Raw genomic sequence first — 24,742 nt, forward strand, 5'->3', positions numbered from 1 at the left:
AGTGAGGGTGGATTAATATATGGAAAGCACCTAAATCAGTGCTCAGCACACTCAATAAATATTATAATTATATACTATGTTATAATTAATAAAACCTGTAATAGGAAATGAGATTGGGACAATGGATAGAAATCTTCCTTATCTTTTGAAGAAGGCTACCCTAAGGCTAGAACATTTGAAATGAACTCTAAAAGAGGGCGAAGAACATTGCCAGGCAGAAGAAACAGCAGGTGCAAAGACCCTGCACAGCAGTAAGGAAGTTGACAAGTGCAAGGAATTAAAAGAAGGCTAATCCGGCTAGAAGAAACAAACTTTGTTTGTTTTCCATGGTCAAGAAGTTCCTTACTGGGGATCCTGAAAGACAAAAGAGAAGTCTCTAGGTTTGCAAAGAGCGAGGAGAAAGAATTCCAAGAAGAGGGAACATTATGTGTAGAAGCCCTAAGCAAGGAGTATAGCTTCCTCAAGGAACTTACCAGTGAGGCTGCGTTATAGCAAGCAAGCAAGAGAATGGCACAAAGGTAGAGTGGATGGCAGGCCAGGGACAGACCATTCTGGGACCTCACAAACCGTTAGAATTTTACACATCGTCGTAGACTACTGAGAAGCCTTGAAAGGGTGATCAGATAAGAATGACGGAATCAGATTGGGTTTTTAAACGATCACTCTGGCTGCAGAATGAGAAGAGTTGGTTAGAGAAGGACAAAGGGTGGTGAAAGGAGATCAATTATAAGAAATCGGGAGCCTAGGCGAGGACTCGTGCAGCCTTGACGGTGGAAGGGGAGGGAGACGCAAGAGATTCTGGTGGGGAGTGACACGGCTGGGTGTTTGGATGGATGACACACAGGAACAAATGCTTTCCACATGGTGAGGACCATATTCAGGTGAGAGGAATCCGGGGATCTGAAGCCTCCCTGGAGCCCACTTCTGGGAACACAATCTCAAGGATATAAATTGGAGGCCCTTGCCCTCGCTCTCCAGGTGAACACCGCAGCCATGCAAGAGCGGTACTTGGTGTTTGCTGTCAGGTATGCTCTGATGTGAAATGCCATCTTTACTCTCTCTTGAACTCAAAAGACTTTTGACAAAAGCTCTTCTGAACTTACGTCAGAAGTAACACAAAAAAAGTAAAGGGAAAAACGTGGATCTCTGATAGCTCATAAGGACCTATATTCTCATTCTGGTGCTCTGGTCACTGCGGTGAATAAATAAAATCAACCTGGAACTTTGTTCACATTTCAAGTCAAGCCACTGTAGACCATCACCCCTGTGTTGTCCTGTATAAACAAAAAGGGCACATCATCTAGTACTGTGGCAGCAATGGCTGTAATTATAGTCACTGGCATATTTCCTCAGTATAAAGACTGAGAAAACTTTCCGTAAGTGCTAGATAAGATTTCTTTTTTGTTTGTTTGTTTGTTTGTTTTTTGGTTTTTTGGGGGGGTTGGGGGTGTTTTTTTTGTTTTTTTTAAAACATTTTTTATTGATTTATAATCATTTAACAATGTTGTGTCAAATTCCAACTAGGTAAGATTTCTGAAAAACCTAGCTGTCCTCTAATTAAGTTTAAATAAATCAAAGATCACCTTCTTGTAAATCATGATATTTACAATGATGAAATGATTTAAATGATGAAAACAGTTTAGGTATTAACATTTAAACATTCTGGTTTGTTAAGTGGAAGTACTTTCCATCATGTTGTAAAAGCGTGTTACCAAGCCCTACTCTGCTTTCCCTGTCTGAGGCTGAAAAATGCCTGTTGCTAGGGACCAACATTTTTATTGGTTTTTTTTTTTTTAATAAAGTATAGAAACCTGGTTAAAAGAATCTCTTCAGTGAAACTTTGGAAACTTATTTTAGTTGTCTGGGTGGTTGGGTGAGTGAATGGATGGATGGATGGATGGTTTTGAAAGAAGGTAAATGATACTGACTAAAGGAAGTTTTTAGTATAATTTTTATTATGGAGCTTAGATGTATGTGCTAGAAATTTTGGCAACACGTTGTTGTATGAAAGAGTGGATGATTTAGGAAGCTTCCGAATCTTTGGTTTCTTCCATGTGTTTCATCTTTACCGCTGGTTATGGCAGCAGCGTGGTTAGCGGTACCCCTTGCAGGCATTTTAGCAGAAAGAGCAGTGTAGGCGTGAAGATCTCCTGGCACACAGCAGGTCCTACGTTGTTCAGGTAATGCTCCAATGAATTTTTTAGATCGTTACGTGGTTGTAGGAAGAAGAGAATGTTCTCCCAATATTAGTAAGTTAATAACCAAACTAGATAGTATGACACGTGCCTCTTGGACTATACCATCTGGGTTATATGTGGATGGAATAAATTAGAAAAATGAAATCATGTCCCCTAAACAACATGGTTTTAGAAGCAGACAGTCAGCAATTGAGTTTCCTATGATTCTATACAGTTTAGCAAATCAGAGAATACAGCATTTTAGGAAAATATTTATACACATTTGTGGTAAGTTTATTCATTTAATCAACTTTTTTGAGAGCTGTAGGAGGTCAGGGGATGTTAAGATTAAAGAAAGAGAAAAAGAAACCTTTCTCCACATGGAGCGTGGAAAAAGAAAGTTACCATAAATAATTGCAAAGCAGTGTGATAAAGCCTGAAAGATGTCACAGAGCCTGCCTGGGCATGAGTCCCCTCTCCTGGGGCCGTCACTGAAGGCTTCACACATGGGGGTTCTTAACCATAACATTATTCTCAGTCTGTTACAGTAATGCTTTTAACTGCATAAAATAATTTCTTTAGGCATACAAAGGAAATCAATTATATTGCAATATGGTTGCCAAATTATTTTTAAATAAACTTATTATAAAGCAATGCATGCACTTCTTTATTAACATATTAAAAAACAGATCTAGTGCAGGCTAATATAGTTTCAAAACCTTGGCGAATGTAAATGGCATTTCGAAATTTCTGCAATTACTGTATTAGGTTATAGAAATGTATGTGATTTCTACTGTTGTCAGTAGTTTGTCGCCTCATTTTATAATTAAAGGACATGCTAAATGTTAGCAAAAGGTTAATGAAATAGAGATGCAATTTTTTTCTCGCCGGAGTTTACAGACTCTATGTTAAGAAGCCCTCACACAGGAGTGATCTTGTCTGATTCTTTAAGGGTGAGTGGGAGCATCTCAGGCTAGTGGAAGTGGAGAAGCCACCCAGGGCATGAGAGCAACCTGTGCAAAGGCAGAGACACGTAAAACAGATTTGCAATTTGCGGAATTATGGAGTTTGATACCGTTGGAGAAAGGGGTCCTGATCACTTGATGGCCTTATATGCTAGGTCAGGATGGATGGTAAGGGGAACCATTAACAGCGTAAGGCAGGGGAGTAACTCGATCAAGTGAGAGCTTGATAAAGAGTTTTCTGCATGTTGGAAGGAGGGAGGAAACCCTGGTGGCCCCAGAGAGACATAACAAGAGTCTGCGAAGTTGTTACGTGATGGTGAGCGTAAGGACAAAGCTATCTGTGGAGATGTGATTTGAGAAGAACTGGTTTAATGTTAAATGGAAAGAATTAGGGCACAGGTGTTTGGGCGGTTCAGTTTTATGGGTATTCGGGGTGGGTGTTTAAGTGACCCCAGGTGATATAGCACGGAGGCTAGTTGGACCATAATTCCAAGCATGCTTTTCATTTTAAAGTAATAACAGTTTCTTTTAATTCCTTACTGTATGCAGACATCATTCCACATTCTTTTTGAATATTATCTCATATTAGCTCTAAACTTCCCTAAAAAGAAGAACTATCATCTAATTTTACATATAAGAAAATGAGGCTCAGAGAGTTTATATAACCTGCCTGGAGTGGTGTCACTGGTGGGCTGCAGACCCACCTTGTTCCCTCTACACACACACACCCCCCACACACATACTTTAGTCCAATTCATGGCCTTTCTTTGACTATGTCAATCCTTCCCAAATTCCTTGAGTATTCTAAAGAGACTCTTAAGTATCAATTACCCAAGAAGTAAAGGGAAGAGTTTCAAGTTCACGTATTTAAATAAATGCCAGTTATCTAAATACTGGATTTTTATTTAACAAAACACTGCCTTGAAAATCAAATAACACGTAATGAAAATTGTTAAAACCAGAGGCACCCAAATGAAGTTCTGTCCCCTTTAAATGTGCCGTTTGCATGAACTTACATTAAAGCTCTTCCAGAGGTGTCCAGTAGCCAAGGCTTAGTAGGTGACAGAGATGAGGCACTGAGCTCATGCACAGATTCCTTAACAGGCACAGATTACAAAGCTGTTTTCTTTAAAATTGCTTCCAATCACTTCACCTTCTCAGCAACTCTGATCCTGGCAAAATAGGAGATACCTTGATTAAATGTCATGCCATAGTGGCCTGAATAAAGCCCTTACTGACTTCTAGGGGAGTCGTTTATGAAGGTAAAATGTTGCCCAGCTGCCGAGTGTAAGGACTAGGTTTATGCATCCCTGCCATAGGATCTTGTCAAAAAATTGGAGATGACTCCATCCTCCTAGGCTTCCTGTTGATTCTTTTTGAAAAGAAGTTAAGTGAGAAGTTTTAGGACATTGACCAAGCAACCAGTCATAAAGACGGTTTGTAGTGTAACCATTGTTCTCTTTCCAAGATAACACTAAACAACAGCCTCTGCTGATGGGTGAGATTTCTTGATTTTCCAGAAAGCAAGTCTAGTTCTGGACCCCCAAAGACAGAGCACAGTGGACATAAGACACAGTTCCTATAACTGAACAGCATTCTTTGGGCATATCCTGCTTCAAGTAGGCAGGAAAATCTGACCCTTTTATTGTCTCATTCAAAAAAAAAAAAAAAGCCTGCAGGTGGCCTTTGTCAGCCGTAAGTCTGTTATCTTCTTTGAGGCACACTTATCAGACAAGTCCCCTTTTCTCTCTAAAGCAGCACTGAAACATCAAACAGGACGATCATTTCTGGACCCAGATGTTTCACAGGAATTGTGTAGCATTTTAAGTTCCATTTATTGTACTCTGGACAGTGCATGTGAATTTTAGTCTAACTTACTCAAGATCAGTTGATTATGACACAGTCTGTGTGGTGATGTCAAAAGGTCTTTATGCCCATAAAGAGTAATTTAACTAGAATACTGTTCCTTTTTATTTCTCTCACCTAGATCAAGTTATTTCCCTTGAAAGCATTAACCTATGTGGCTGAATGTCTGATAAAAACATTATTGTTTACTGAGCTGCTTATTTTATACAAACTTTGTAACAAGCACTGTTAAATAATTGATAACCATCTTCTGCATCTCACCTTACCCAGATCTACACACCCCTGTTTTGTTGGCCTTTCTCTACCACGCTCTGCCTGCAATTGCAAATAGATTCCATGACAGCTTTCAGCTTTCCATTGTTCTGAGACAACAGGGTCTAAAAGATGTGGAAGACATTGTTCCCATCCTCAGGGAAGTCTCAGTTTATGGAAAAGAATGATGCTTTTATACAATTGCCTGCTTTTCACTTGATACATACAGAGTAACTGCCATTTTCCCCCATGTGCATTTAGCATGAATAGTTACCAGTTTGGGGGAAAACCTGTCACTCCTTGGCATGGATGATTATGTCAATGCTATGGTAATTTCAACGTAGAACAAAATTTTTTGAAATGATGTACATTACAACCAACTTGCAGACAGATAATAAAGCCTCTGACCTCCTCAGAGGTTAAAAAATGAACCATTCATTTTTGTAATTATCAGTGTTGTAAAGTCATTGCCAGCAGCCCAGATGAGAGTCAGAATTTAATTTTTTAAGCTTTTTATTTTCTTTTCCTTTGTTTGATTTTGATCTTTATATTATAATATTCCATGCTGATTAGTCTTATCAAATCAGGAATAAAAGCTGTTCATTGAGAGAACTTAATAGCATTTTCTAATTCATCCATTTTGAAAGCAAAGGAAATCATTATTTTATTTAAATTGATTAATGTTTATATAAATGTTTAACTTTGTGGGGCCTAAATATTTAGCTTTTCCTGATTTTTTTTTTATCATTGTGAGATTATGTGACTATGTCAATTAGATATCTTCACAGAAGTTTAGTGTAAAATTATAAACCTTTGAAATTAAAATAGTAATTTACCCCTAAAAAAACAAGAGCTCTTGGCCTATGTAATCAAATTCAGCAAGAATATATATTAACATTATTCATATATGCTATGCAATTATGTATTGTACTGTGGATAAAAACCACAAATAAATGAATATATATTCTTGGCAGGTAGCAGGAACTAATGTTGACACAGAATTCTTTGTTAACTATATTTTCACCTTTCATATTATGTAAGTGCATGCGTGTTGGCTTGCTATAAATCATAAGAATAAACTTCAGAAATTTAAACAGGCTAAATTAATATTACTGCTTTTTGTCTTGAAAATGTGTGTACCAAAGTGGTCTTCCATTCTTATGTAAACTGACAGTGCTGTGCTCAGTTCAACTGCAGAAGAATTATGAGAGGGGTTAGTGTGTTGTACTTTTTTTTTAATATCTGTTCTACTACTGTTTTTACTTAATATCTAGATTGTTAAAGAAAATATATCTGTGCAGAAGAGGAACTCAGTATTATAAAGAGCCATTCGTCTAATTACGTTTTAAAGTAATCACTCCTTATTGTGGAAGTCTTCGCTAAGCTGGGCAGTGAGGAACCGGTTGGAGTTGGATGGAATAAGCAGAGGAAGGCAGCCTTCGAGACAGAGGGGATAGTGTGTGTGCATTAACGGGAAGAAGCTTAATATTTTCCAGAAACTACAAGTGCTGGATATTCTCTGGTTTCAGGTGCTTGACTCCAACAGAATCCACATTTTTGTTGAACTGTGTGCGTAAATTCTTGGAGGTGTTTCTGAGGAACAGTCATTTTCATCTCTGGCTCGGGGACAGGGGCAGTAGGAGAAAAGGCTAAGCCATGGAAGGAAGGGGTCCTGAGGGTTGGTAACAGTGCTAATGCCAGCCTTAGCAGAACTCCAACTCTGAGGGTCTACAACCGTCTCCCGACCCTCTCCCTTTCTCCCTTCGCCAAGCAGAGGGGGCTTGCTTGCCAGCCAGGGTCTGCATCCCCATGAACATCCATTCCTACAACCTGGCCAAGTCACCCTCCCATCTCCTGCCTCCAGTAGACAGGTGGGCATGTGGCGAGCTTCACCAGAAATGGCCTCACCCACATGGTGGTCTCTGCCCTGTTGTCCAGGGAGGACAGAGACTCCTCCACTCCCTCACCCCCCACCGGCCTTTAAACCCCCTCCTCCAGGTGTCTGTCACAGGCTGGTTCAGAAGTTCAAAGAGCAGGGGGCTTTCCAACCATCTTCCCCATCCCTGTGGTGGAGGAGCAGAGTCCTGGAGGGAGGACGCTGGTCCAGTGCCCCTCGTTCCCAGGGTACGTCCTTCTATGGCTTTCAGATGTGGAGTTTCAGGCAGACTTTCAGAAATGAGATGCTGCCTAGAATTGCATTCAGGAAACATGTGGTAAACTCTAAACAGAGGTAGGAAATGGCCAGGAGTCAACCCGAAGAGGCTGTTGGGAATTTAAATGATGAGAAGTCGTGTGTAGGGGTAATAGGGATTTGAGACGCTCTCATTTCAAAAAGAAGTATGGGAAGCTATGAAGAACAGCATTATCAGATTTGCGTTTCACAGAGATCACCCTGGAAGCAGAGTGGGGGTGGCAGAACAAACCTTGGCGTCTAAATTGAGACCCACAGTGGGGGATGGGCTCTTGCCGGGTCTTGGTGACGGAAATGACTTGTAGTGCGGTTACAAGTTAGTGTCAAGGTTGCTTAACGGCCCAGGTTTTTGTGGCTTGTCTTCCCAAATGGAAATGTGTAACTTGAAAGCAGAAATCACATTTCCTTTTTTTCTTTTTTTTCTTGCTTTTTTCCGTCTGTGCTTCCTTCCTTATAGACTTAGCAGCTGACATCATTACTTACATGATGTATTTGTTTACTGATTAAGCCAAGTACAGAGTCCGATGTGTACATGACTCTGGTGTTGACTGGATTTTTTTTCCTCTGTGACTGCAGTAATTACATAAACTGATTTGAAATTCAATAAGAAATTTTTCTGACGGTCTTATGCCTTACCTCAGCTAATTGAAGGTTTTCAAACAAATCCCCTGCAGTACCCTGTAAACTGCTCCTCGAGCCTGGTAACACGCTGATAGTGTTTCATTTCCATTTGATTGGATTCTTGCACTTGGCTTTCAGCACTTGTCTGTTTTGTTCTGATCAACTTAATCTGAATTGAGTTATCAAGGAAAATGTGGAAAGACACAAGAACCTATAAAGATTTTTAACTGCAGGACTAAAAGAAAATTATTACTAACAAAAATAGTTCTGCTGGGCCCTTTTTCGCTCCTCCTCTTTGGAGACAGCCCGCACTCTGTCTGTGGAGTCTGTACCTACTTTTACTTTAACCTGAGCACCCAATTCCCACACCTCTTTCCTTGCCTTCTTTTGCCTTATACTCTATGCAGTGTATCTCTCTAAATAAATCTGCCTTTATCCAAAAAAACAAAAAGTTGTGCTGTACACCAGAAATTGACACAACATTGTAAACTGACTATACCTCAATTAAAAAAAAATAGAAGAAAAAAATACCCCTCTGAGAGAATTTTTAAAAAATAACAAAAAACAATTTTGAAATATAACCAGGAAAAAAAATGGCCATAGAATTCTAAAAGTAACTTAGAATCTACAAGATCTTTGCAGATGAAAGTATTAAAAGATAAAGGCAACAAATTGAACATACACAAGAAAAAAAGGTAAGAAATTTACACATAAATGAAACTCAAATAAACACAAATCTGTGAAACTCTAAGAGAGACACACTTGGTTATTATTCCGTCAGAGAGAAATTGGAGCAACTGAAATTGTAGCCCTAAAAAAAGAAGCTTAATTGCTCTGTTACCCTTGATAAGGAAGAGTCACAAAGGAACAGTTTACTGCCTCAGTCAGAGAGGTGCTGAGGTAATAAGATGGATGCAGTCACGAGCATCTCAAAAAACAGAATCGCAAAGCACAGTAACCTTGTCGAGCTGGAGCACTCACTGGCATCATCATTGCCGAGCCCAAATCTTACAAATGAGAGGCAGTGCTCAGTCAGGGAGGCTCAACCATTTTGGGGTGAGTGAGGTTAATGGGGTGCGGCATTAACTCTCTGAGAATTTCCCATCACCTTTCGTGGTGTCCCAGGAACTTGAAGGATGCAGCATGCTTGGCAAGTGCCCCATTCACCACTAGACACTGACTGCATCCTTGGGGAGATGCAGAATGATGAATCTTCAATCATAGGTACACAGAGACACCATTAGGGATTTTTCCCCCCACTTTTTATTCTTTCATTTCACCCGCATTACTGACCATTTAACAAGAGTTGTGCCAACTGTTACGAAAACAAAGCATGAGCTGTATATAGCTCCTTGTCAGGAGTTGGCAGTATCTTAGACTGGCTTTTATTTATATTTTGAACCCATACTCAAGTCTCACATCTTCAGAGAGATGTTGGCACTTGGGTAGAAGCTGAAATTTCAGAACATATTTAGAAATGAGCAAGAATATGTTTTAAGCCTTTGAATAAATATTCTTCTATCAGTTAGGAATTGAGTTGGGCTGTGGTAACAGAAGAACCCCAAATAACTGGCTTAAATAAGAAAGAAGTCTCTTTCTTGCTCACATAAATAAATTCAAAGGGAAGGAGTTTGGAGCCAATATGTTAGACCTGTCATCAGGGCTCCAGGCTTCATCTTTTTGCTGTACCCATACAAGTATTCTTCACAAGTCCACGAGGAAAGCCCAGGATGTCTTAGGAGCCGCTCAGTCATGAGTGTGAAACAGGCCAGAAGGAGAAAAACATAGGGGCAAAGCTGCCTGGTTGAATTAGCTCCTCTAAATAAACATTAAAATCTGGGCATTTGGACTCAACACACTTAGGTCTGAATCCCAGCTCTGCCATTTTAGCTATGATAACTTAATTTCTCTAAATCTCAGATTTCTTGTCTAGAAAAGAAGAAAATAAATGCTCTCTCATAAAGCCAGTGTAAGGATTAAATAAGAACATGTAACTGTTTAGTACAGTTTCTTCATGTGATGAGTTCTCTGCGATGCAGCCACAGTAAGGCTCATGATAAAACTCACCCTCCACAATCTTCTTCAAATCTATGAATGCAAATTGACTCGGTCTGTTGGCAGACTTAAAAATTCCAATCTCTTGGTTTCTTCCAATATTTTTCCATCTCTTCAAAAATGAATAATGTATACTATCACTAGAGAAGATTAATTACTGGTTTTTTCCTTTGAAAGTGGCATGCTGCACACTAATTAAATTATATTTAGGTGCTTATGTGTTGATTACCAAATTGTATTGTAAATCTGATTTTACTCCAACTTACAGGCTGAAAATTTTGTATTTAAATGTGTGTGCACAAAAATATATGTGTGTGTATATATATACACACACAATATACACATTTACCTAAATACACATCTGTACATATGCAGACACATGAATATACATGTCATCTTATATTTGCAAAGTTGGAATTGAGGTTTTCGTTTTTAAGTATGTTGGCCAAAGGTTCATGGAGTGTAACAGGAAAACACTTAGCCCTGTTGAGGGTGGCAGCCTTGGCAGACAGAACTGTCTTCTTCTTCCCTCCCCTTTGGAGAGTTTGTTGGTGTACTTTTCTGAGATAAAAATGGGCAACCAGTCCAAGACTTCGTAAAAGAAGATGAGACAGTTGGTTACTAGAAATTAGAACCTAAAATACCAGTAAATGTTCTTTAAAAAGAAACCCTCTCTGACAAATGGGCTACCTTTTTCCTATTTAATAATGCCAAAGAGCAAGGACCTGTGCTTGCTTTTAGTCCGCAGGCCTCACTACTGTGAATTACATTTTTGCCTCTAACTCAAGAATCCATTACATTCTCAACCTCAGTTTCTAAGTGGCAGAGATGAGAAATATGGCTGCGTTTCAGAAGGTTGCAAAAAGTTATATGTGGATTTGACCTGAGAGCCATGAATTGTGAGGAACAGAGCACAAGGCTATGATCTCATGGACCAAGACATGGGGAATGAGATGTAACTTCTCTGACGGAACTAGAGAGAACTACTAAATCTGCTGTCAGTATAAATGACATTCATTCATCTCTTTATTTATTCAGCAGTTATCTGTTGAGCTCTTATCTATCAGGCAGTACGGAAATAACTAGGAACAAATGATGTGCAGGACAAACATCTCTGCCTTGAGAAGGTCACAGTGCAGTCAGGGAAAGCACATCACAAACCCTTAGAGAAACAATGAGATAGGCAGTAATAATAGTAGACTCTGGTGGTCCTCTGACAGCATAGTGATACATCCAATCCTGCTGGGGTCTGGGTTTCACAGAGGAGGTGATGTCACATATAAGTCCTGAAGCAAAAGTGGAAAGTAATACTCCAGACAGAGAAAACGTTATGAGGAAAAACATAAGAACATGCATATTCTGAATCCTGCAGTATGAGCAGACTGGCCAGAGCCCCTGGCATCTGCGGAGAAATAGCAAAAAAGGATTGACAAGATAAGAAGGGGCCATAGTAAGGAGGTTGGTCTTTATCATCTAGCCAGTGGGAAGCTCTGGCAGGATTTAAGCAGGAGAAGAGGTCTGATCAGGTTAGATTTAGGGCAAAGTAAAAGATGGAGTGGAAGGAGTCTGGAGACAGGAGGACTCATCAGAAGACTGTTGGAAGAGTTCCGGTGAGAGGTAGCAAGTTCAAGTCAAAGTCCAGGTGAGAGGTGCTAAGAATGGAGAGCAGGAGACCTGCACATGCTTTGGAGACAGACTTGTTGGAGTTATAGGTATTTAAAGGTGAGTGGGCTTAGATCACGCTCAGGTTATTAAACTGTGAGACACAAAAGAACAGTAGGAACGCTTTGACGGGAAAACCAAAGACTGAGATTTAGGTGTGTTGAGTTTGAGGTACTTGTGAAATGGAAATATGGATCTGGCACTTAGGGAAGAGAAACAACTGGAGAAACAGGGCACGGAGTCTCAGTGTTAATAATAGTCGTACATGGCTAATGTTTCCCGGCAAAAGTGTACCGAATAATGAGAGAAGATGTACCAAGAACAGAAACAAAGAGGAATAACCAAGAGGAGAAGGAAAAGATGCAGTCTGAGAGGTGGAAGAAATATACATAAAAGGACTAGTGTCAAGGAGTAAAAATTTTAGGAAAGAGGGAAAATATTTGGGATATTTCATTATAAACTCATAAATCAGGAAAGAAAAGTGCCCTAAGTTAACAATGAGAGCTCACAGCAGTCTCTGTTAGAGCAGCTTTCGTGGCGTACTGAGGCATGACTTGCTTCATAAAATCAGTGCCAATAGTCCCCAGCTTTTTAAATTAATTTCCAGCCATTTACTTAAGTCCCCAGAATTTCTTACTTTTCATGAATTCCCTACTTACACGGCCCAAATGGGGAGAGGGAGTCCGCTGACATCTACACTTTGGCTGAAAAAGAAGGCAGGCGCCCTGGAGTTCTTTGTGCAGAGCTCATGTAGCAATCTGGTCCTGCAGAGGGCTTACCAGCAAGGCCAGTGTGCCTCCAGTAAGAGTAAATTGGATTCTAAGTCATCTGCTTAAAGGCAGTGGGGGCGGTTAGGAGTGAAGAGGATAGTAAAGAAGGCAGGGAAAGTTTCGAATAGCTTTCTGGGAAAGAGAGCGACATTACTGCACCAAGTAGGGTGTTAAATTCATGCATTAGGAGTGAGCGGAGGGGAGCGTATAGCTGAGTGGTAGAGCACATGCTTAGCGTGCACCAGATCGCGGGTTCGATCCCCAGTACCTCCATTAAAGTAAATAAATAAAGAAACCTCATTACCTCCCCTACTCCAGGGGGAAAAAATAAAGATTAATTTAGGAATGAGTGAGTGAACAGTTACTCACAGAGAATGAAAGTGGACCTGTGGCAACAGATTATCCTAACACCTGCGTTTGCCACGACTGATTTTTGGAAATTTAGGCCACACCGGAGAGAGGCATTTTAAGGCCACAGTTCCTAATGCTCTGTCTCATTGGATTTAATGAGACATACTTAAAAACAAGTGGACTGTTTTCTAGCAGGCCAAGTTCACACTTGACTTCACAGAGTAGAAACTTAAAGTGTTCCAAATTAACCCAAATCAATGTTTTAAAGATTTTCTCAGGAGAGAGAAGAGGGCACATTCAGTTAAGACCCTGGGTGCCATGTGACACATGTAAACGATTGATTAAATGAAAATAGGCCATCTTGTCTCTCCCTTAGACACTAGGCTGCCTTTTATTCTGCTCCTTTTTACTTTAATTGGAAACGTTTTAAAGTTTTAGAACCAGTTCTTTTTTTCTAAATATGTGAATACTTTTTTTCCCCCTTTCTGAAAAGAAAGGTCAGAGATTAAAAAGTTAAATCTTCCCTCATTGAAACTAGCAAGAAAGGAACCGTTTGGTTCTAATCGTAATTATTGTCTGGATTATTTATTTTCCAGTCTCCTGTTAGAGTTTCCAGTAGGCCCTGCATTCAGTTTCCCTAGAAGTGTCATCCTCTAATAGATCATTGGCTATTGTGTGGTCTCCCCACGTGAGAGTATCCAGAACCAAGAACCATAGCACAAATTCTGAGCGCACTTATTTACCACAAATTCTCTCTGAATAGCATAATATCCCTTTACTATGGAATTTTGCAGGCTCTGATTTAAAAGAGGGCATTCAACCCTTTGTTGTGGCTCTGTTCTTTGGGCTTCAAGGAAACTGGCCCTCGCAGCTGGTGTTTCTGAAAGTGAGTTATCCACATTACTAACCAGTTCCATTTGGGTTGTGGATTAAATCTTTGCAAATGGCAGCTTTAGCCTCTGGCAATTTAGAAACTGGGCTTGGCTTAAAGTACCATCTGACAATTAGTTTTATCTTCTTTTACTTTTATTCCAAAAAAAAAAAAAATGACTCAGATATTCACTCCAACCCACCCACCACCCCCCACCAAAATTATTTTCCATTAATGGGCAGGAACAGATGAACGTACAGTCATGATTAGATTTATAGAGCTACATCCTTTGATTCATCCCATAAACATGTGTTGGGTGTCTAGCCTACAATGGGTGCTGCATTTACAGAGCTGGTGCACATGGCCATTTTTCCATTGGGTCCTCACAAACCAGTCAGTAGACAGCAAACCAGTCAGAAAAGAATGTCATCAGTTCCTCCGTAGAAGTGTGCACAGAGCAAAGATAAGGACCATCACCGTCAACTGTACTGCATATAGATTTGTCTAAGATTTTAAATATTTTGTGTCAAAAGAGAAGAATCCCTATTTTATGTAATTCATTCCTCAAGTCCTTTTATAAAGTGTAGTTCTTTTGTCAATGCATTCTTAATTCATTTCCTTTGTAACTTTAGAGTTTCTTAAAGTAAGGCACGCCTGTCATTTCTGCCCTCGAAGTAAGTATGTAAGAGTAAAATATCTGTGAGCTGTCTTACACTGTTAAAGTTTGTGTGAATTTAGAGTGAGGGTATATGTATTTCTGTCTTTTTCTTTCATGTAGAATCTTGCAGCCAGGTAGGTTTTTTGAGATCATGTGGTCTTGGGGAGGAAAACTTGAAGTCCGGAATTTAGAACTCACTCCAGGTCATACTGAGAAAGGGGGCAAATAGGGCCTAATATACCAGTCTGATTTTCACACACAAAAAATTTTAATCTGTGCTTGGAATATCCTCATGAGCACTGATTTATTGCCAATATATTTACGTTCTCAGCTTTTATATTTAGAAAATCTCATGTAAATTTATCCAGTCATGTTCAGGAAAGCCTTAAAGAGCAAACCATGAATAAAAAATAGCCACTTCTGGAAGTTATTCCTTTTTTTTAATATTATTTCTTAAAGCCACAGGTATGATACATGCTCCCTGCAAAAGGTCAATTAGCAGATTTCCCAGGGTATTTAAAGTTTTGTGTTATCTTCTAAATGTCACATTGAAGTTAGAAACGTTGTTACATTTGGGAGAATTATACCATGAAATAGTCCATATGATGAACAAATAAATATTCCAGGTCAAGGATAAGGGAGTGGTAGGAAATCTTACTTTCCCTCCAGAAGCCTGAGATAAAGACTGATAAGGACTGCCACCTCAGTTTCCAAACAGTGGCCCGCTCCCTGACTGATGCCTATGAACCAGTATGGAGAGGCCATATTGAAGTAGTCCTAAGACAGGTTTTCATGCTTTTTTAATATGGGAAAGGCCTGAACCGGCACAGAAACTATGAGGTATGTCCTAGGAGAGGCTTGAAAGTATAAAGAGAGGAAAATAACCAATGTTGACAAAGTGTTGGTCCCAGTGAAGACCAGAGGGAGTGAGATTAAAGGCTCTGGTAGAGAGATGACCTTTGAACACCTCTATTTCAGAGCCTGGAGGAAAAGGGGTGAGGCTAAACATGGCTACAGATAACTTTGTTCATGTCTGAGTTTAAAGTTGGAAAAGTTCACACCCAATCCCTTCAGTTTTCCCTGTGAAGCAAGGCAAGGCCATCTTCTAAGAGATGTGTTGTGGGGAATAAGAGTTGGGATTGGAGGACAGTTGTGGGCATTTGGGATATCAGTTGTGGGAGTGGGGAAAATCACTGATTAGGGGCAGGTAAAAGTTTCCTCACAGCAGTGAGGATCCAGCTACGGTTGAATGCTGTGAATGTGTAGTTTTATCATTATGCCTGGTTAGGTTAATTCTCCACTAGTGCAGCACAACCTAGGTATAGAAAGAAAGAACAAAGATGGTTGGAAAGATCCAAACATAAAAATTTCTAAGTTGACTGTATAGAAGAACCAAAATACAAAGACACTGAGGGTCTGGTGAGAGTGGTTGCAGTGGGTCACCATGAGAGTTTGACAGAGAAGGACACAAAGCCATGAAGTGAGTGGTGCATCGGGGGAAAGGAGTGTGAACGGTCTCTGAGATGGAAGAGCAGCTGTCCTAGGAGCAAGGAGATAAGAGATCGTGAAGGAAAGGAATGAGGGATCTATATGTGTTTTAAATCAGGGGTCAACAAACTTCCTGTAAAGGGGAAGAGAGTAAGTATCTGTGGCTTTGCAGCCATGTAGATTCCGTTAGAACTTCTCAGCTCTGCCCTTGAAGTTGAAGGCAATTAAGATAAATAAAAAAGATAATAAACAAATGGACATAACTATATTTCAGTACACTTTATTTACAAAAGCAGGTGGTAGTCTGGATTTGTCTCAAGGGCTATAGTTTGCTGACCCATGTTCCAGATGATGACAATTTCCAGGATGTGGAGGAAGTTAAGTGGAAGTGAAGTCTGTTAGAAACCAAGGGGCTAAGATGCTATAAGACTAGTATATTGACTATAAACCATCTGGAGCTAACAGACACGGAGAGAACGCTCCACCCAATGACAGAATACACATTCTTCAAAAGTGCACAAGGAACATTCTCCAGGATAGATGATATGCTAGGCCATATAAACTTTTAAAAGACTGAAATCTTACAAAGTATGTCCTGTGATCACAGTGGAGTGGAATTAGAAATCACGAGTCACTAGCAGGGAGAAAGTTGGGAAATTCACAAATAGGTAAAAATTAAATAATGCACCCCTCAAATGTCAAAGGATCAAAGAAGAAATCACAAGGGAAATGATAAAATACTTTGAGATGAATGAAAACGAAGCCATAACATACCAGATCTGGGATGCTACTAAAGCAGTGCTTATGGGAAAATGTATAGCTATAAATGCCTACATTTAAAAGGAGAAAGATGTCAAAATCAAAAATCTTATCATCCGCCTTAAGAGAAAGAAGGAGCAATAATGAGGTCTGAGATGACCTAAGGAGGTGGAATGGAATGAAAGCCCAGGTAGAGAAGTTGCCCTTAGGTGAGAAGCACAGCTTTGCTCTGTGACTGGAGCATAGCAACGTAGAATGGTCTACATGTTTGCTGTAAACCTAGAACGTTTCCATCTTTACCACTTTCATCTGTTTTCTCTGTAAAGCTTGAGTTGAGGTCATTTGAAGAGAGTAAAGGGAAATGGAGCACTGGAAATCTGAGGCATAGTTTTTGGGTAAGATGATTGAAATGGTCCTTGTATGGCATTGACTAGAGGAAACTATTAAGAATTTCAGGCTGCTGAGGATCCTTTTGAGGCTAGTAGCAGTGTGTTACAGAGGAACTCCTGCTGTGCCCTGTTGTATGAGTCCTTCAGCTGCATATGGGTGTGTGGGAAAAGGCACAGAAAAGGCAAATGTGTACATGCATATGCAGTTAGGGTTTTGGCTAGATGGGTGAGATGAGGAGATAAATCGGAAGGAAATCAGGATGTTGAAATGATGGGTCATGGTCATAAACTAGATAAGGAGAGAACTTAAAAAAGGAAAAAAGCTAATGAATAAAGAACAAAGAGAGGTCAGTTAACTGGAAGTCACCATGAGGTCTAATGGTCAAACTAGCTCCATGAGGACAGAGAACCTGTTTGGTTTGCTAATGCCTGGAATAGTGCCTGGCACATAGTAAATGTAAAATATTTGTATTTGTTGAGTGAATTGTCATAGCAGAGCAGGGATTGTTTAGTAAGAAAGCTGGAAGAATGGGAGGTTGTGGTCAGATTTGGATGCTTGAGTGAGTGATTGAGGAAGTGAAGCATTATGGGTAACACCTCGTGTATCTGACATGCACCTGTAGTAAGTTCTCAGTAACTATTAGCCTTTACCATTATGGGTTTTTTTGTTTGGTTGGTTTTTGGTTTGGGGTTTTTTTTTTTTTTTTTTTTTTGCCTTCTATAGGAATTATTTATTTTTAGAGAACTTAAGTAGAGAGTCATTTTTCTACAAATAGGCGAGTTGGTATTTCCCAAATAAGTATCATTTAAAGCCATTGAAACAATCAGGGTTGTTAATTCCACCTCCTAAGGGCAGGATAAACCAACAAAATACTAGTAGAAATGAACTTCTTTCCAAATGAGCCTCGTTTAGTTCTCAAAGCCAGAGCTCAGAGTACTTCTAAGGCTTTCTGTTGATTTATTTAGCTTATCACCGGTTTGGACAATTTTAGATTCACAACCCTTGTATGACTTCTCTAAAGTATACTGACCTTTTGGTAGGCTTTGAACGACCTCTTTTGGCTTTTACAATAGGCCTGAAGTCTCAGTTAAAAATAGGGATTGCTGTTTGCAGAGGAAAAGTTTACAGACAGAGACTGAAATTGGCAATAATCTGATTTTTAAACAATGCCAGTCTTTTCCCATTTAGCAAAATGTATCAAAGAAGTATTTTGATTCAGAGGATTCATGGGGTTTTTTTTTTTTGATAACTTGCAGTAGTTCTCACCCTGTTTCTCTCCCATACCACACTGTATAATTGTACACAGTAGATAGTCCATAAATCTGTACTGGCTGGTCTTTAATTATTTAAGAAGCAGGTGTCTGAAATGCCCTTTTCTCTACCTCTTTGCCTGGTAAGTTTCTCTTGTGATCCAGTTCAAATATCATCTGTGAGATTATTCTCCGCTCTTACAGGTGATAAGCAAGCCCCCGTCCTTAGAGTAGTTCTCAGCTGCTTTCCGTCGTGTTACCATTATTTACTTGCATATCTATTCCTCATCCTTGCCTTTTATCCACCAAGGAGCAGAGATTTTGGCTTATTCATCTTAGTATCTGCAAACCTTGTGTGCTTGCCGTGCACGAAGTGCTCCAGATTTGTCTGGCAAATAGTATGGCAGTGAGAAAACTCATTCTACAAGCACACTGTAGGCTTATGTTGGAAAACACTGCCCTCCAAAGGATTTTGCCTCTTTAAAATTTTCCTGCAGTTAGGATATTACCGTTAGGTGAGCAATGATTAATTGAGTATAGCTCTGTAATCCAACCAGTAGATGTAATCAACTTAGAGAGAAGTTAGTCTTTTTTCCTACACTAACTTTTTAAAATCAAGCATAAAGCATAGTTGATTTTCAATATGTATTTATTAAAAGTACAGATGTCCACCAAAATGTTAACAGTGACCTTTATTTCGGTGGCTTTTTTTAAACTTTTGTCTTTACTTTTTTTTTTTTTTCACTTTTTGAATTTTCTATTTCATGATATAAATTGCAGGTTAAATTCCTTTTTTAAGAAAATACAGTACCTGATGAAGACATTTAAGAGAAATAAATGCTTTGGTACAAGTTGGAAGCAGGAAGCTAGGTCAAGATGGACCAGTCTGTGCTCTGATAACAAATCTCAGTGGCTTAGGAGAACAAACGTGTATTTACTGCAGGTAGATGGGGGTTCTTCTACATCCAGCATCACGCATCCAGTCCTCCTCCATCTCAAAGTGGCTTCCAAAGTTGCTGCAGCCCGAGGAGGGAGAGATGGAAGAGACCAGCTGGCTCTCACCTGCCTCAGCCCATGTCACTTCCCCATGACCAAAACTAGTCCCATGGCCCCAAACTTACTGCAAAGTAGATTGGAAAATGCAGGAGGGCGCATAGAATCCAGTGCGTGTCTCTGCTAACATGGCTATAACTCTTCATTTTACAGTTACTGTGATGAATGTATGTTGGATCCAGACTGTGGTTTCTGCTATAAGATGAATAAATCAATCGTCATTGACTCCTCCTGTGTTCCAGTTAATAAGGCGTCCACAAATGAGGCAGCCTGGGGCAGGTATGTCACTCATTACATGCCATAAGAATGTACAATACGATTTCAGAATGAGATTTATTTTTAAACTTACAGAATGACTGCACTTATAGTCAATGTCTGTACCTCTTTTAAACTGGTCTTCTTTTAAAGAATCTTTGAAACCGGTCTTTATAATTACATTACTTTGCAGCATATTCTGATGAGAATGTGTGCACAGTATTGCAACTGTATGTTTCACAAACTTAGAGTAGAAACTCACGCCTAGACTTCCGGAAATCCAAATACCATCTCCAAATCTACCCTAATAAGCTATAGGAGTTTGGATCTTGAGGCAGGTGTTCCTAAATATTGCCAAGACAGTTTCTCCCATTGGGTATTATCTGATTACACCAATAACTTCCAAACTCCCCAAGTTAAGTGGAAGACAGAAAAACTGTCAAGTCAAAATGAATTACTATCACTTTAAAGTCTTTAAATTCTTTTATTCTTAGGGTACTTTCCTAGAAGTCAGAGAAATTAGGTAATGTTGGCAATCACGGGCATGTAACCGGTTTGAGAAACTGTAAACCCTTCTTTTTTTGACAGATCACATTGGTTTGTAGGAGGCACATAAATGAAATATTTGTGTAGAACAAATATACCTCATAATTATGAACTAATAATTCATATTTATGGACACAGAATATGTAAATGTTATTTGGTATGGCTTTGACCTCTTTTGTGTTTTAAATTCTCATAAAAAGAGTAGTATCCTCTCATTCTGTCTGCCGCCTAATACTGATGATGAAGGCAATGGAATCTGTAACAAAGCGCTTATATCTTTTAGGAGCCATAAAATATAATGTATCATTATTAATCATTATCCTGTTGTCATTAATCCTTTCGTTAGAGAATTATTCCAAAGAGGTAGAAGTAAATTATACGGTAATTGAGTGAAAATCCAGACCACATTTTAAATACACTGATTAAAAAGAAATGCATAAAAGAAATGCAATTGCTACTTAAAATGAAAACTTGAAAGAGCTTCTTTTAAAAACACTCAGTGTATAATCTTCATCAAACTTTATTACGAAGTTAATTGGTTAAATATTTCTGGATGTAATAGTTTACAGTTTTAGTCCTTATTTTTTTTAGTAGAAAAAAAACCTTGCAAGTTACCAGTCTAGAATTATGAACATGTTATGAAATATGTGTATGTAGTTTCATGTATTTCATGGAATTAGTTTACAGACTTACTGGAAATGTCTACTAATGGTAAGAGGACGTTAAAATTAGATGTTTCTCTCATCCTCAGTAGAAGGCTTAGAGGTCAGAGTTTTGTTCTTTTTGCAAATAGCAAATTGTACAACATTTTAATAGAAATGTGTATTACTTCTTTTAGTTCAACTTATTAGATTTTATTTATATTTTTGTACCATTATTCCTTGACTGCACACATTACTAGAGAAAAGTGAGGCCAGATAATACCCAAGTAGGAAAAACACAAAGAACTAAACAAAATATACAAAGAACTTTTATACTTGTATAATATTCTTAGAATAATCTCAAACTCTTTACCCTACCCCCCTTAAAAAAAAAAAAAAAAGACTTTCTCCCTCTTCTCTGTGCTGAGTAGTAACCCTCCTCCTAGCTTGGCCACTCTGGTGGGTTGCCTCAGTCTGTCCTAGAAAGAAAGCGAAAAATGCAGGATGTGTTTACCATGAAGAATTCCTACAACAGATTGTCCATTTGTAGGTAAAATAGCATTTGCTGTATTTTCATTTGTTGGTTGATTGATAAGTTTTATGCAATTACCTAGAATGGAATTTTCAGGGCAAAATCTACCATTACTTGGATTCATATCTGAGATATACTATTTATAGATGTCTTAGGGTCAGGTATTGAGGCAATTCACAGCCATAAATTCTGATCTCTAATTGTAGCCATTTCCTGAAAAGACACCACATGGAATGGTAATACCATTCATGGTGGGGATAGTATGCTGATTTTGATGTACTCTGAATTGTCTCCACGTAATGAAAACCATTTGTCCAGAAACAAAACTTTAAGTCAATCAGCATGCTCTTCTATATCTATGGTGTTAAATTTCAATCAAAAGATTTTTTTGTTCAATCATTTAGTTTTCCAAATAGATATACAAATGGCCAACAAGCACATGAAAAACTGTTCAGTATCACTAATGGCTAGGGAAATGCAAGTCAAAACTACAGTGAGCTATTACCTCAGACCCATTAGGTTAGCTACCATCAAAAAAACAAAACAACAATTGTCATGGAGGATATAGAGAAATTAGAAACTGTATGCACTGTTGATAGGAATGTAAAATGGTGCAGCCACTATGGAAAACAGTGTGGCAGTTTCACAAAATTTTAAAATAGAATTAAATATTATCTAATAATTCAATTTCTGGATATATATCAAAAAATATTGAAAGCAAGGTCTTGAAAGGATATTTGAATACCAATGTTCATAGCATTATTCACAAAGCCAAAAGATGAAAGGATATTTGAATACCAATGTTCATAGCATTATTCACAAAAGCCAAGTGTTATTTGACAGATGGATAGATAAACAAAATATGTATATGTACAATGAAATATCATCCACATTTAAAGGAAGTAAATTCTGGTGCGTACTACACGAGTGAAACTTGAAGATATGATGATAGGTAAAATGAGCCAATAGTTAAAAGACAAATAACCACGTGACTCCACTACTATGAGGTACCTACAGTAGTCAGGTTTACGAGAGACAGAAGGAAGAATGGTGGTTTCTACAGGTAAGGGAAAGAGAGGAATAGGGCATTGTTATTTGATGGGTATGAAGTTTGTTTTGCAGAATGAATTGAGTTTTGCATCCATTGAGATGATCATGAGATTTTTGTCTGTTCTCTTGTTGATGCGGTATGTCAATGAAGTTACTGACTGATTTGCGGATGTTGAACCATCCTTGTGTCCCTGGGATGAATCCAACTTCATCATGATGTATGATCTTTTTTATGTGCTGCTGGATTCTGTTTGCTAACATTTTGTTGAGGACTTTTGCATCTATGTTCATCAATGGTATTAGCCAGTAATTTTCTTTTTTGGTAGTGTCTTTGTCTGGTTTTGGTATCAGGGTGATGGTGGCTTCACAGGATGAGTTTGGGAGTATTCCCTCCTTTTCAATCTTTTAGAAAAGTTTGAGAAGGATTGGTATGAGTTCTTCCTTGTATGTTTGGTACAATTCCCCAGTGAAGCCATCTGGGCCTGGACTTTTGTTTGCAGGGAGGTTTTTTAATTGCTGATTCTATTTCATTTCTAGTGAGCAGTCTGTTCAAGTGGTCTATTTCTTCTTGATTCAGTCTTGGTGGACTGCATGTCTCCAGAAACTTGTCCATTTCTTCTAGGTTGTCCAATTTGTTTCCATATAGTTGTTCATAGTATTCTCTTATGATATTTTGTATTTTGATGGTATCGTTTGTATAAGTTGAGTTTTGGAGATTGCTTGCACAATAAGCTGAAGACACTGAGCTGATGGAAAACCTTCTGCCCATCATCCCCCGTACCTCCCACACTACACATGCAAACACAGGTTTAATTCACCACTAAACTAGAAAGAAATGTGCAGGTGCCACCAAGGAGAGTGAGAGCAGTGAGCCCATGTGGAAACCCGACAGTCCATGGGAATATCAGAAGAGAAGCCCGCCTCTTGGGGGAGAGGCTAGTGTCTTAGGTGCTGAGGAAGACAGAGCTCAGGCCTTGCCTCTGGAGCTATGATAGGCTATGTTGGCTCTGAAACAGAGACAAGAAAAGCTGCTGGGCTGGGCAAGCTGCCAACTTCTCTGCCGCCCTCTTGGGACCTTAAGTAGAAGTAGTGTCACACATGAGAAAGCATAACCAGGAGCCTTTGCTTTGGGGAAGTACGCTTTCTCATCTTACCCTACCTTTGTGAAGGGGGAACCATAAGTTGAGAAACATGAATAGTAAAAAATGTGGGTCGCAAACTGGACACATCCGTAGAGGTAACTCAGAAATAAACATGCAGTTGTCAGAACCCAGGACACAGGAGACTTCCATGGAAAGCAAATATGAGATGGCAGTCAAAAATTTAAAACTACACTACTTTATGAAGGAAAGAAAGCCACCAAATGTGACAGATGAAAGAATGAATACCTAGAGAACCTTGCATACAAAAGAAAATTTTTAAGACTTTAATATGTTTAAAAGAAGTAAAGGAAATAGTGTAATTTTTTCATTATACTGAAAGCTGCACACTTATGATTTGTGCAGTGTATGAGTTTGTATGTGTGTATATGTATATGTACACATATATAATAAATTAATCCTTAAGTAAATTTTGCAAAAAAATCTTGGAAAGCTAGAATTCTAGATAAATAACATAAATGTGGTATGGGAACTTTTTTTTAAAGCCCTCTAAATTCTTTTGTTTGTTTTCAGAAAGAAATGGAGATTACAATTAGTTTTACAACTTGATAAATATAGATGTTAAAAGTATAAGTGTACTTTTAAAAATATATACTAGTACAAGAGAATTAATCAAACTATTAAAGGCAAGAAAAGGGAAAATTATAAGAGGAAAAAACCATGGTTAAGAGAAAGCACCAAAAAAATAGCAAAATTAGTTACATGTAAATATACCTGTCATTAGAGTAAAAATAACTAAGTAAAACATACCTATTAAAGACAAAGATCCTCATGCCACATTCTTTTGATGCAGTTGTTTTTTGTTTACGAGAGACAGTGATAGAAAGGTTAGAAATAAAGGAGTGGAAAAAAATTGGGTAAGTCTTTTTTTGTCAAGAAGACAAAAAAATAGCAGAGATCAGAGAATTCAGAAAACTTACTAACAAGCTTGATGTAAGAGTTAAATAATGAACCTAACACATAGAGAGTTCCATTCTTTTTAAGCAAACGTAGAACACATAAAAATTTATCACATTGAAGCACAAGGAGTAAATTTATATAAATGTAAATTCCAGTAAATTCTAAGTGAATCCAGCTAATATTGTGTAAAAGTCTTTTCTAACCAAAATGCAATAATAATACCGTCAAACAAGAGAAAGGTCTGTATCACCCTTCTACTTTAGTCTATAAAAGAAAAGA

At 38.6% G+C, this 24,742-nt stretch overlaps 1 protein-coding gene across 1 annotated transcript in view; it reads left to right on the top strand.

The window, feature by feature from the left end:
- Positions 1-24,742, top strand: part of SLC2A13 (solute carrier family 2 member 13) — a 325,623-nt gene that overhangs the window by 251,039 nt on the left and 49,842 nt on the right. The window contains exon 7 of the mRNA XM_032493305.1: positions 19,533-19,658. Within this exon, the coding sequence (XP_032349196.1) occupies positions 19,533-19,658 (126 nt within the window). The remainder of the gene's footprint in view (positions 1-19,532; positions 19,659-24,742) is intronic.

Source organism: Camelus ferus, chromosome 12 (assembly GCF_009834535.1).
Source record: "Camelus ferus isolate YT-003-E chromosome 12, BCGSAC_Cfer_1.0, whole genome shotgun sequence".
In the NCBI taxonomy this organism is placed as follows: domain Eukaryota; kingdom Metazoa; phylum Chordata; class Mammalia; order Artiodactyla; family Camelidae; genus Camelus; species Camelus ferus.